Source organism: Zerene cesonia, chromosome 9 (genome assembly GCF_012273895.1).
Source record: "Zerene cesonia ecotype Mississippi chromosome 9, Zerene_cesonia_1.1, whole genome shotgun sequence".
NCBI classification, from domain to species: domain Eukaryota; kingdom Metazoa; phylum Arthropoda; class Insecta; order Lepidoptera; family Pieridae; genus Zerene; species Zerene cesonia.
This window is the reverse complement of record NC_052110.1, coordinates 183,648-198,560: the sequence shown is the minus strand read 5'-3', so window position 1 is coordinate 198,560 and position 14,913 is coordinate 183,648. Positions and strand designations below refer to the sequence as shown.

Here is a 14,913-nt window from a genome sequence, read left to right as displayed (position 1 = left end):
TTGGCACGAATGCTTATATTTAAAAATTAACTAAATAAAACCAACATTGGTGTAAGTAATTTTATTTAATAAATAGGTAGTGAATAATTATTTAAATACGTCTCAACAAAAGCAGTTACAATGTAATGAATCAAAACAACACTGGTTAAGTTTAAAAAATTAATTGTTATAAAGGTGTGTCTAGACGATCTCGTCATCATTAGCTCGTGCTATCGTTATCTGTGGCTATTGGCATGTAGTCGAAAAGGACTGCTTTCTTGTCGTATCCGCAACGGAAGAGGTTCCACGCTAGATCTTCTGGGTTGTCCCCGCGTTGGTCTGCACAGCTCTCCAATACCTAAAAATAATGATTATACGTTGTCATGTGACGTATGAATATAATCTTGTCTTATATATAAAATTCTCGTGTCACAATGTTAGTCTCTATACTCCTCCGAAACGGCTTGACCGATTCCTCTGAAATTTGGTAAGCATATTGGGTAGGTCTGAGAATCGGCTAACATCTATTTTTCATACCACTAAACGATAAGAGTAAGGCAGAACAGCGTTTGCCGGGTGCAGCTAGTGTTATTATAATAAATGTATTTTAAAGTTATCAACCATTAACAAACTCTATCTACTCTTACCTCTACGCCTCTACAAAATAAACAAAAATTATACATTAAGTTTCCAATTTAGGAGGGATAGAGTTCTTTGGGCATAGTGAACGTTAATCGTCTATGCGAAGAGTAGTACGTAGGTACTTACATATAGTGTGTAGATAGGTAGGTACAGGTATTAAGTTTTAACATGAGAATGTTTGCAATATATTGAGTGACTTAATGCAAAACCTTCAGAAATTATTTTCCGAATAGGTTGTAAATAATCAATTAAATTTTTATGTATAACAATTCCCAAGGGCTTCTTAAAGAAATCTAGTCCATTATGTTTTCCGGTCGAACCTTGGTGACATTTCGTCCATCGCTCCTCGCCGCCAGCTTGCCCAGCACCGCCGCCTTCTGCATCTTGCCGTCCTTCCCTATCACCTTGCACTTGAGCAAGACGCAATACACGTGCTTCCTGAGCGCCGGGTCGTCGACCAGCTGGCCGCGAAGCATGGATTCTAAAAGTTTCGGATCCACATGCGATTCCGTGAGACACGCTTCGGAGTGCGCGCGAAACATTGCCTTTTCTTCCTTGCCCAAAGACTAGAAAAATATATTAATAATGTTTTCACACAATTGGTATACTCCGCTATAATTGAATTGGAAATCATGTTAATATACTTACAACGCAATTCTTGCAATCTCCAGCCACCTGTTAAAAAAAAATCAAGTTAATATCTACTATGTTAATATCTAATATATATCAACTATGGAGCTTGGACCTACAACCAACTGTCCAAATATTACAACTTTATAGTAATGTTCTAACAACTATGACAAACAGAGCTTGAGTTAGGTCAATACTAAATACAATCTTAGAATCCCTGCAGCGGGCGTACATTCGCATCCGTAGATAAAATACGGTATAAAATAGTTAGTCGAAGTTGAGACGATATTGCTCGGTGGACGAAATTTAACCTTTTCATTCTAAAGACTATATAAGAGAGAGTATATGCGTAACACACCAAGTCGTAATACATACATTTGACAAATTTGAATTATACTACTTGTATAATCTTGATTCTTGACAAACACCTAATTAGACCCTAAACAAATGAATAGAACATTAAGACCTGTTGCAGCGCAACGAGTGCGATCGCTAGATACAGTACAGCATCCATCAGTCCGTGGACTTGTGGCAGGCGCAGCGGCAGTAGAAGCAGCAGAGCAGCCAGCGGCAGGCGAAGCAGCGTCGGCAGGAGCACTCGCGCGCGCACCGCCGCACGCGCACATATACCCGCTCGTACATCGCACACCCTCCTACTATGTGCGCCCATTTGTGCAATTTGTGATTTGCGTGTAATTTATTGATATTAAAATATTATAGAGAACGGAGAGTATTTTTTGTAAACCTTATCCCAAAGTTAGTGATGGTAAATAGGTCGTTCAAAATGAAACTTGTTGAACTGCTGTTTTTTAATAAGACAAAAAAAGTTCTACTCTTTGTGCAAAAAGGAACAATAAGAAGTTAAGGGGCAGATTTTTTAAACATTACAGTAACTAAGTGGGCCATTTGTATTTCTTCCTTTAGGTATTATCAAATACCAAGTTTCTACGTATATGTAAGTTTACTACAATATGCCAACAATAAAAAATATTAATCTGAAATATTTAGTAAATAAAATTATGGTACTAATAAGAATTAATCTCGTGGTAGGAGGGCAATGGATGTGATAAATGACAACAATCGTTGTATTTTGTAAATAATCGGCGGACGAGACATTTGATCATCCGCCAAATATTCGCTGGCCATACCTTTGTCTTATTATGCATTTATATGAATTGCGCCTAGGTGTAATACAAGTAAAATTATAACAGAGCCCATGAATACATGGGCTCTGTTTAATTTTACTTGTAATCGTTAATAAACGATATAATTGTTTTTGTATAGACACGGTAATTTATTTAATTAGAACAATATTTCCAACGCAACAAGAATGTACGGCTTTGATCAATATTGCTTCTCACATTCCGTAAATTTCTGACGATAAATTATAATATATATAAAATTATAAGGTGGCGTTTTTTATCTATATACTTACCAGGAAATATCTTCTAAACTGAATTACAACGAAGTCGTATCTACTGGAATTTAGATGTGAAGTAACTCTTCAACACTTTTTCGAACATTTGGGTGTTGAAGACCTAAAGATAAAACATTTGATTAAATTTATTTTTTTTATACGTAGGCTCATAATATGTGAAAACCTTCACATATTGCGGTTGGTGCACCTACTAAAACATTGGTTAAATAAAAGTTTAATTGCAGTATATTGTTAACATGTCCAACAGCAATTATCTATAGCTTTAGTTCAACAGATCGAATGTTTGCAAACTGCAGACGCTGATTATTTACGTGAAATATTACAGAAAATACTGTACTAAGCTAAATAACAAGGCTACAACATGTAGGAACTATAACGCGATGACGAGATATGTGTCTAAACTGTAACATAAATGCTCAATAGATAGCATGGAGTGTTTAAAATATGCATCATAGCGTAGCCATCACACTTTTTCTTGAACGTTTTATAACATTGATAACTTTTTTATACTTATAAACATATGATATACTTGTGGTTCGGAATACGATGCAGGCAGACACTGGACGGAGGATGCGGCGCGCGGGCGGGGCAGGCGCGCTGCAGCACGCACGGCGCCATGCCCAGCGCCACCACCAACGTTACCAGCACATGCGCCAGCATCCGCTCTATGGACACAGTGTAAGCCGTTAGGTGAGAATCCCTACACTATGGGCCTTGATACCAACTCACAAAGGGAATGTTACAAACTCCTATAGATGGCCCATTTCCCCATCCTCACCCTTTCCAGTTCATTCCTTCTTTTCAGTCGTCAATCCTTTCCTTATCCCATACCTCTTAAAAGCGAGCAACGCATTTGTAGAGGCTTTACCTCTTATTCATGGGTGGTGGTCATCAGTCGAACCACCAGGTCAGCTGCCCACTTTTATGGCATAAACACAATATACAGAGTTAATAACGAGCACACAGACTATGATATCCAACCTTCCCTCGCTTAAGAAGACTATGATATCCAACCTACCCAACCAACCAACATCACTTGACATTTTTAAGGATGAAAATTTCAGATCTCATCAATATCAATGTTTCTCTACGACCCTTCCACAGTTTAGTCAGCACATTATGGCTTGGCCTTTCTTTACAACAAGAACTATCGCGTAACAGAATAATAGAAATAAAGTAGATATGCATCCTAATATTGTAAAGGAAAGAGTATCTGTTTGTCCATTCTTTACGCTAAAACCATAAAATCGACTTGGATGAAATTTGGTAAAAAGATAGTTTGCGTCCAGGGACAAACACCAGGGAGAAACACCACGGAAACGAGGACTATGCGGGTAAATCCCAGGAACTATCTTTTTCTTTGACTAGGTAGCGGTAATTTTTTAGACCTCTAATATTGAAACTTGTGGAAACATTAAAACAGTATTTTTTAATAACTTTTGTTCCCAAGTTTATGCTTTATCTTACCTTTATTGGTGTGATTTCGAAAAAAGATTGTTCTGGAACTCTTTAAATTCATAGTAATTATTCACACTGATGGGATTCGAGAGCCAAAACATGTTTTCGTAATATAATTAAATAATACTTAGTAAACAAATTTCAGCAACATTGAGTTTGACAATATCGATGTTATTTTTTGATAGCTTATTTATTCATAATTTAAATAAATATTAGAACCTTCCACAGAACATTTTCGAATATTTTTTACTGTTCGATTAGGATAATTAGCAATAACTTTTACTTTTATCATTTTAACAGCGCATTTTATTCTGCAGGGTTAAAAATGATGGAAGGATAATAATTATAAAAGGCTGATCATGGATCCATGATTTTTTTATGTCACTGTCGGCAATGGAGCTGGTGGGACATTGGACATTGGGGAATGAACATTTAGAGATTCATAAGATCCATCGCAGACCTTACTTACCTTACTTAGAAATGGATTGCCGACTAAATTGGGAATTAAGAAAGGATTGGCGAGAGGAATAAAGGAAAGGACTGGGAAGGGTAAGGAAAAGGATATGGAATTCCAGGCTCCCCCACTCACCAAACGAAGGACAGCAGAATGCCACTTCACGCCAATTTTCTGTGGGGGTGTGGTACTTCGCCGGTGCGAGCTGGCCCAATTCGTGTCGAAGCGTGCTCGACTACCACACAAAAAATTTACTACAATTATATTGTAGTTAAAACAAAGGAATGAAAAATGCATAAATAAAAAACATTTTTGTGCATTCTTGTAGGTATATTTTTTTCAACTAAGACCCACAACACTGTATTTACAGAAAATAACACATAAAATTACGTAACTTTGTTACAATAGTTCTATTTTATAATTACACTAAACACTGGATACTGTTAAGTCTAATACGGAATAAGATTAAGCTTGTGCTGTACGTGATAGAAGTGAACCTTCATAAAATTTATTGATCTCTTTCTATCACTTTATATATTATATTTTCCATCTTTTTTATGTAACGAAATGAAATATTTTTTCAATTTTTAGTTTCAGTTCTTCCTAACTAATGGATTAGATATTTCTTAGAAAGATCTCGATACAATTTGCTTTATCGATGAAACACAGTGAAAATAAACAATGATAGCTGCTCTAATGTGCCGTTTGGTGGGTGTGCTATAATAATTAATTATTACGTACATTTATATCTCTTGATGAACAGTTTATAATAGTACTAATTTTTATAAGTTTTTAATAGATTTTCGGTTCAATAACTAAACAAAATATTATTTAACAAAATTCACTACATAGTAATTATTAAATCATTAAATTATATTTACATATTGCAGTATGTATAGTCATAATATATATTATGATATATTTCATAATTAACTTCTGTATAATGAATTGACATCATAAATCATATATTGATCTAAAATATAAAAACGTACAACTCAATCTAAATGATATAAATATAACAATTTTTCCTGAAATTAGACACCAATAATTTGAAGAGATAACAAACAGGACAGGAATACATAGGACATTTCTTGTTAAAATGAATTTGAACAATTCTAGATTTATAATTTAGATGTAGATACCAATAAATCAAACCGATAATATACATCTAGAACTCATAAACATCACACTAAGTTACTACATTTTGTTATTAATTTATTATTTGTAGGTTATATTATGTATCTTATATAGTTTAGTCGTTATAGGAAAATTCTATTAAAAACAACTGTCTGTTTAAATTTACAGTTTTACCCGAATTACATTATAAAAGGATAACTTTTTTATTGCATTCAAATATTTGAAATAGTCAAATATTCAATTCTACCAATAATAAAAATACTGTTATTAAATGTGGGTTATAAAATTTTAGTAGAGTGATATTCGTCTACACGAAATACAATTGAAGTATTAGTATAGTAAAAAATAAAAACTATACACGTATAATTATGATTTATATGTGTACATTTAAAATTTCATTTCATTAAATTATTCGAGAAAAAATTTATTTGGCAATTATGTCCCGGGGTTGATTTTAAGTGAATTGGAATTTATTCCCAAAAGATCCGTAAGTCAGTTCTTATTTAATTCCGAGTCTGCACCAATAAATTTCACTAGGCCTTGTTTTGGACAAATGTAAAATATTCGAAGTCCCATGCTAATTAAAAAAAATATATAAGTATGTATGTATTACTAACTTGAATATTTTCATTTTTCAATAGAGAATGGATACAAATTAAAACATATAGTAAATTAGATATGAATTAACTTTGTCATATGTTTGCCTAAGTAATATTCTAATAGTTGCATTTACAAATGTCTTAAGTTCTAATGTCACTCTTTGTAGTTCTAAATATATTCCACCAAGTTCTAGTTTTAGCAAGATTTATGAGTGTATTATAGGATTTCTAATGACATCTTACACAAGGTTTATTATTGATTAAGGTTACTTAATGAACAGTTCTAAAAATTCCACTTGATACTGTTCTGTAAATTGTATAATGTTTCTATAAACCTGACTTTCATTTTGTTTTAATTCTGTATGTACGTATGTTAAAAATGTAAATGTTCTACGTAATATCCATTCAGTGTCAGTTCTTGAAAGATTTAAGTTTGACTGGGCCTTGAAATTTATTTATTTTTATCCTAGTGCTAATTATATATCTTAAAAGTTCTAAATTGTCACTAAGTTGCATCACACAGAGAATAGAGCGAGTATTCTACAACAGGAGCACTGCGCTGTTGGTTGAGACGGAGCCGGATTAAATATTCTGTTAGGTTTTCAGATTGACTACTAGATGCTCTACCGGGTACCCGAATCTACCAAGTCGCTGATTGAAATAGTTCTAAGCCTAAGCATCGAACATTCTGGCACAGTTGAGCAGAGCACTCCCGCTTCGAATGTTTTAGAATCAATGCGCCGCGCAAAAGCCGCAGCGCCCACACCGAACGTTCGAGAACAATCCGGCACCGCTACGTCAAATTCCCTACAACGATCCATCGCTGCATCTCGCTGTCGCCCTTACAGCCGGATCACCGCCTCGAATGTTCTAGAACAGTCTAGAAGGAGGGTGCGCGGCGGGGGGGACGAGGGCGGCGGGGGCGACGGGGGCGGCGGGGGCGGCGGGGCGGCGCGCTAGGCGGGCTGCGGCGCGCGCTTGTGGCGGCGGCGGCAGTGCAGGCGCAGGAACACGGCGGCGAACACGAGCAGCACGCCCAGCGCGCCGCCCGCCGACACCGCGTGCCCGTACACCGCGCACGACACCAGGATCGACACCGCCTGCAACACCGACACGGCAATTAATACGACTATAGTAAAGGCGTATACATGTGAATCGATTTATAAATGAAAAACATATGTACAAAAATAATTACAGAGGATTTTTTTTTCATTTAATTTATTTTATTTATTCAAGTAATACAGATTCTTTTTGTGACAAATGAAATATAACATATGAATTTTAAGAAGTATAGTAGTATATATTTATTTTATATAAGTATACACATGTAAATTTCATTAAAAACTACCGAACCCAACGAACGAGAGCACGTCATTGAGTGAAGTTTTTCTTCTTCTCCGTCTTTTTTTATAATATCCAGCTCGGGACAGGAAAAATATAACAAAAAGATGGATGGAAATATAGATTTGGCGACGTACGACCAAGGGACGTAGGACGGACGGGGTTAATTCACATTAACATGTGAAAAAGTGAATGAGAAGTGTGAAGAGGAAGCGTACGGTGTGGGATGTGTGGGGTCGGGATGTACCTGTCTGAGCGTCATGATGATGGTGAAGACGACAGCGCCGAAGCGCGCGATGGTGCGGTAGATGAGCACCTGCCCCAGCGCCGAGCTGGCCGACAGCAGCACGCAGTCGGACACGAATATCGGGTGCTGGAAGCCACGTTACGTTCTTTTAGAATTTAAACTTTTATTAATTAATATACATGTTTGTATTGAGTTTTAATTTGAATACTATGAGCATAGCGTGGATTGGTGTATGCTTGCAGCAGCGCGGCGGCGGAGAGCGCGCAGGAGCAGAGCGTGCGGGGCGTGCGGGGTGTGCGGGGTGTGTGGGGTGCGCACCTGCAGCAGCGCCAGCAGGGGCCCGCGGGGGGCGCGCAGCAGCGCGGCGGCGGAGAGCGCGCAGGAGCAGAGCGTGACGGCGCCCATCATCTGCAGCGGGCGCAGCGAGTAGCGCGCGAACAGGGCGCCCTGCCACGACGACGTGAAGCTGTCGCACGACATGTACAGCGCCAGCAGGCACACGCCCGACACCGACGTCGCTGTCGACGCTGCGCACACACGCTTGTGCTGTTTACTTGCATATTACACTAGCCAATAACGGTGGAAACCTTTTATTCAGTGCCGTTTATTTTATTCAAAGTAGCTATTGCTATTTTAATATTATTTTTTTTTGTTTTATTTGATTTTCTTCAACGATAGATATATTTATTTCTACTTTAACAATTTCAATATTAGTCATTATTAAAACCGATATTTATGTTAATAAAATAATTATGATAGAATAAAAAATTGTTGAGATATCTCACCAGCGTAATCATCATGGCTCCCGTACATGAACATGACCATGCCGACGGAGATGAGCAGCGCCGACGCGTACTCGTACAGCTCGTACGTGTTGCGCGAGATCAGCTTGCCCATCAGCATCACCGGGATCACCTTGCACGACTTGGACAGTACCTAGAGATAACCCGCCGCTAAATATATGAAAACCTATAAAACTGCATTTCCTTTTATATTATTCCGGCTCGAGGGACCATAAGATTTTGAACAGTAGACGGTTGATTTCAGTTCGTTTCTTATGTTATGAAGATTCATGAAATGTACTTCTAGAATAAGTCTTATAGAATAAATAAATGTTTAAGATTGAGTTTGGATTAGGCAGTGTTCTAATGAGGGGGGCGCGGGGGGGAAGGGTGGGGAGGGGCGAGCGGGACCGACCTGCGTGGGGAAGCTGACGTACTTGAGCGCCTCATACTGGCACCAGGCGCTGAGGATGTTGGAGAGCGAGCAGTAGCCGAACTTGTAGAGCGGCGCGGCGAAGAGCGGCGCGCCCGCGCAGCGCAGCCGCGCCAGCGCCAGCGCGCACGCCGACGCGCGGTTGATGAACACCAGGAACTGCGAGTCCGCGAACCGCACCACGCGCCCGTCGCGCAGTGTGTAGTCCTGCGCCGCGCACGTGCGCCTCGTTACCCCCACGTGCACACGTGTACACGTGGTACAACATATTGCGTTTGAGTAACGAGCCACGTTAAGTCAAAGGAATATGAAAATAATAGCAAATCCTCTTTGTAAGTAATATTTATTATTCGATGATTTTCACCTTCGGTTGATTACTATCGACTAGCTGCGCGCGAGCGTAAAAACTATCTTCAAAGTCATATCGTCGTCGAGAGCTATTGGTATGAAAATTTAAAAACGCCTCTGCCGAGCGTAAAAAGAACTAATTTTAACAGCACAATAACAACCACAACCCAAATTTCGACATAATCATTAACTGGAAGACGATAACACAAAATAAATCATGATTTCTTCCGTAAAAATAAATTGTATACATTTTTCTCCTTTCACAGCCATTATCAATCCTTCTATTTTTAGTATAGCATTACGCTCCATCCCTCTACTTATTCGTAGAGGAAAATACAAGAATTTTTGTGAAACAATTTTTTTTTATTTTACAATCAGTCGATAGAGATAGACAAATCATGAATTTTTTGTTAACATCTTCCGGTCTATAATTTCCTCCTCTCGATTACCATACAAACTCGAAAGTTATTTATGCTCACCCCTGTGGGCATTATGCAACGCTGATTTTAAATTATGGCGTTTACTTATTACTCTTAGCTTGAACCATAAATTCAAAAAGGACGGTTAATTTTCACTTGCTATTTACTGATGTCAAAGTAAAGATAAAGACAATACACAATTCTAGTTACAACTTGTTCAATTTTCTTATTGGAAATACTAACCCCATAAAATCATCGACTGAAACTCAAATTCAAATATTAATTAACAAATTAGAAAAACAATCAAAACAACTAAAGATGTATTATTTTTTATGTGGCATTTTCTTTCAAAAGCAAATCAACAACTTAATCGCTCATCACAATTCAGCGACTTCCCTCCACTTAAACAACCAATATAAGGACCTGTGTCATGATCTTCTCCTGCAGCAGCCCCCACACCAGGTAGGCGGCCATCAGCCCCGAGAAGCAGAACACCAGCTCGAGGGTCTCATGCTGACCTTCCTCCTTCAGCTTAACCGACTCTGGCAGCCGCTCGTTTTGCTCCGCGAAGCAAGCGTGTAGGATACGCGATAGCCATGTTGTGTTTGCTGTTAAATTATTAATATAAGCTCAAACTCAAAGTTCAAAACTTGTTTATACCTGTAAAATATCATACAAGTATTTATGAATAATTACTTTCTTAATACAAATATTTAAAAAAAAATTATTACACTACACTAAAAGCCAATTAAATGTTTAAAATATCACAACTATTCGCTTTTTCCATTTAATTGAAATGCTTTTAAATTGAAATTACAGTTACGGAGAGCAAATCATAGGCTAGTTCATAGCTATGTTATAATGAACCATGAACAATGCAATTTGTCATACCCAATGCATTGAGTTGTATGAATTTATTATTTCATTATTTTCATAAATAATAGCCTAAGTAGTCTAATATTATTTCCATTCTAAATACAAAAATCGAATTTGAAAAAAAATACATATTGCATACTTTGTTAACTATTATAATATTCTTAGATCATATAACCAATAAAGATTAAATATTTTTGATAAGATTAAGTTTTATATACAATAAAGATAATGCACAGTATACCATATACCCAAAGTTACTTACATATTTTATCAAAGTAATTGGTCCTCTCCAAATACTTGTATAGGATAAAAGCAGGCAGCACTATTGTGGAATAACCCAAACAGTTCAGTAGCAATCGGAAAACCCTGAAACATCATATTTTATCATTTTTAAGATATTCAAGTTAAAAATAGGTCAAATGATAAGTATTATAATAATAAATTTACAGATTTGTATAAAGAAGTCAATGTTTATTAATAGCAATAGTTTATTATACTGTAATACTTCAAACATTTTAATATGTGAAATAAAAATATTAATATTTACTTGAATCAGATTCAAATCATTTCTATCTAAATACAGTTTTATATAATGTGAAAAAAATATATATTTAAACATAATAAATCAATGAATAAAAAAAATGATTTCATTACACGTTTCTTTTTTGATAGACTACGTCTATTTCTTATCAAATACTCAATAATCAATTTGATTATAATCACTGGCTTAATTAGATACCAATTACTTATTCTTACCATGAATATTCAGATTGTGCAAGAGTCCCGTTTTGTTCATATGCCACCAATAATTCATGGTAAAAATGTCCAAAGAGCCACGTCACCAGTACGCAGAATATTAGCACCAACCTGCACATTATAACATGACCTCAATAAATAATACTTCACGTTTTACACTTCACTGATATGGAAAATATGCACTTGTGAATAATTCACATAATTTGATTGCATTTTCTGACAATTGTCACACATATATAATATCAATAAAGTTTTATTTATTACTAGACGCTCGTCCCGGCTCTGCCCTTATATCAAGCTTCCTATTTTTCCCAAGGGATCATTTAATCAGATTGAAAAGTATCCTATCACTTATGTCAGCTCATACCCTGTCTTTATACCATTTTATCAAAAACTGTTCAGTAGTTTTAGCGTGATTGATGGACAAACATCCAAACAAACAAACTTTCACATTTATAATATTAGTGTGACTAGTGTGATAATTTCACGGTAACAATGTAGAGTTATACATACAATGTGCAAATTTAATACATAACAGTCAAATTATTATTAACTAATCGTAAGTAATTTTATGTTAAAATTATGAAATTTGACTACAGTAAAAGATATACAGCTAGAAAATAGAAAAATATGAATCAAGCTATATCGTTTGTACTATGAGAATATTTTATATTTCAAGATAAAATAAGAAGTAAGGAAGGAAGAAGTAAGATAAAAAAAATCTCATAATACATTTTCACCCTCATTTCTGAATAGGCTTCATCTATTGATCCTGCCCATCCATAATTCCAACACTGATAAGAATTCAAAGAAATGCTAGATAATGCTTTAGATAATACATCACTTACTTATTGCAAACACCTTTTTTAAAATAAATTAACATTTTGAAAGTATTATAATCAACATTTTACCGATATAACGGTAAACTTTGCGTTCGTAGCGAAATTTTAGTAAACAGTATCATTGACCTCATATACTGCAATTTATGCAATTATTAATAATTTTTGTTGTAAAAAGGAAACAAACAATAAACATTATCTTACCCAATGAACACTTTTCCCTTCATATTTGATTTTTAATACATTTAGATTTAAATTAAAATACTTTAATTACGTTTTTAGCAGGATCCAACCAATGTTTAATTTAAAATTAAAACTTATTTAACGAAATAAGATTACATCTTCGAAACATCACATGTTTTTATGTCAACTGTCAAGTGTCAACCGGTGTTAACTGTCAACATATATCATAAAATATTATAATGATTTTTGTCATATTTTGTGATACTCGAACTACTGCCATTTAACAATTGACAGTTTTATTGACATTCTTTGAAATGTTGCAACTACATTAAAAAAAATCGTATAAATATTTGATAAAACTATATAAAAATTAATAATAATTTTAATTATGAATAAATTATTAATAACGATTGTACAAAAATTTTAATATATGGCTACCTACATACCTTATTTTTATAATAATTACATAAATAATTTACCTAAATTGATTCTTTAACAAAATTTTAGAATATAGAGAATTTATTTTACTGCCTCATCATAATCAAATAATTTGACCACAATATGACAAAAGTAAATCAAAATATTATAGAGACCGACATTCATTCATTATACCTAATTTTAATATTTTTCTTCCCATAACATTCTAGGTCTAACATTCATTCAAATAAAAGCATATTTCTGAGCTGATAGAAAATATACGCATGGAAGATTTAATGAGGCGTATCTATAATCGAAATTACAATGTGGAGTGATTTTGATACAGCAATGTTTTTTCTGGAGTTCCTAGCTGCACTTTGTGCAGTCGCGGTGTGTGGACCGTGTTTACTCGCTTGTGCGAGAAGACTTATTTTAGGAGACGAATTACTACAGGGAGGTGGCCATATTATCCATGAAGCTGAAGTTCTTGGTTGCGATGAGCCAGCCTGTCCTTATTACAAGAAAAACGTCAGATATCTTTTAGTTCCTGCAACGAGACGACGACAATATAATTCACCAGCTCGGCCTTGTTCTTAATGTATTTTATTTCTATTATATTTATTATCCATGCATTATATATATATCAATTCCAACTTTGTCTTTGTTGTATTGGCTGGGTTTAAATTTTCCTTTAATTCAATAATGACTTCAAAGCATTGCGAAAAAAGAAAAAAGAAGTGTGAACTTACGTAGCTTACACCGTAAAACGATTTTTTGAATCGACTTTTAGTTGGTACGATCTCTTTACATAATACCGTAGTCTACATGTTTTCGTACTATATTAACAGAGAGCCGACTGCAACTGCTGTTATTAACATATAGCTTATTGAAATTGTGTTTTTAATTTATACCAGAGGGTACAGCTTATTTTCCTATCCAGTTTTAGATTTAGCCCCGAAGTCATTTTAGACAAAATGTTCATTAAGAAGCTCTACAATAAAATTGTTATTTTCTAACATTTATTGTTATACTATTAATAAACATTTTCAAAATATTTTTTGTGATTTTACGGCATTTTATTTTGCGGGTAAAATTAACTTAATCTTCACAAGGACAGTGTCCAATTTGTTCGTTGTCTATGTTTATTTCTGGATCTTTCTTGTACTTGGGTCTCTCGAAGAATGAAGTCTGCTGTGCGCAATGCATCATCTTACACGACGGAACGGCTTGCTTGTGGCAATACTTGCTTTGTAGCTGATGTGTTTCATGTTTAAGTTGACGGTGTTTTATGCTGCTCTGTAAAAAGAGTGATGTATACAGTAAAAATATATTTATTAAGAGCATTTTTTCTTCTCATCTTCTCTTTCATTAAGGCACTATTGGAAATATCAACCTCTTTTAATCTAAAATGCATGTTTAAAAAATCTACCCACTGGGCAATTAATTTCAATAAGCCTACATAGAGTGAGAAAGTTCCTCCTCATCTACAAGAAACTTCATTCAATAACCTACAGAGCAAACGGCCGCCAGCGCGTGCCGCTGCCGCACCACCAGCATCAGCACAGTCAGCAGCGCCGCCAACGCGTGCAGCAGACTCATCTTCATTATGCTTATTTAGTTATTTCATGTTCGAGTTATTGTTGCGGGTTTTTGCTATGCGTTAGATTCGTTGGTTGTGCTATTCCTGACTGACGTTTAAGTTTTAAGAATAGAGGTAAGCAAAGAGTTTGATAAAAACATGAACTCGAGTCTAGAGGTTGTATAAAATGGTGTTAATCTTTGAAAATAAATTCAAACTTTTATAGATTTAACTCTATTGTCCACCATAGGTATATCCACACACGCACTAATCTAACCATTGCTATATACCTAGTCTTGCCATAAATATTGTAATAAAGAAAAAAGAAAATTGTTAACTGCAAATAACATTTATTA

At 35.4% G+C, this 14,913-nt stretch overlaps 2 protein-coding genes across 3 annotated transcripts; both read right to left on the bottom strand.

Annotated features, from left to right (window-relative positions):
* Positions 1–61: 61 nt before the first annotated feature.
* On the bottom strand, positions 62–1,895 carry LOC119829003. Its single transcript, XM_038351350.1, has 4 exons — positions 1,718–1,895; positions 1,270–1,296; positions 942–1,187; positions 62–337 (listed from the first exon to the last, which is right to left on the bottom strand). The coding sequence occupies exons 1-4, from the start codon at positions 1,763–1,765 to the stop codon at positions 200–202; spliced, it is 459 nt and encodes a 152-aa protein (XP_038207278.1). The 5' UTR covers positions 1,766–1,895; the 3' UTR covers positions 62–199.
* A 5,375-nt stretch (positions 1,896–7,270) lies between these two features.
* On the bottom strand, positions 7,271–12,754 carry LOC119829048 (adenosine 3'-phospho 5'-phosphosulfate transporter 1). 2 transcript variants are annotated; one of them, XM_038351412.1, is made up of 9 exons: positions 12,583–12,754; positions 11,540–11,650; positions 11,046–11,149; positions 10,331–10,515; positions 9,123–9,347; positions 8,711–8,861; positions 8,244–8,452; positions 7,926–8,051; positions 7,271–7,437 (listed from the first exon to the last, which is right to left on the bottom strand). In XM_038351412.1, the coding sequence occupies exons 1-9, from the start codon at positions 12,603–12,605 to the stop codon at positions 7,294–7,296; spliced, it is 1,278 nt and encodes a 425-aa protein (XP_038207340.1). In that variant the 5' UTR covers positions 12,606–12,754; the 3' UTR covers positions 7,271–7,293. The 2 variants fall into 2 exon arrangements, with proteins under 2 accessions (XP_038207340.1, XP_038207339.1); XM_038351411.1 differs by lacking the exon at positions 12,583–12,754 and adding an exon at positions 12,388–12,524.
* Positions 12,755–14,913: the final 2,159 nt, after the last annotated feature.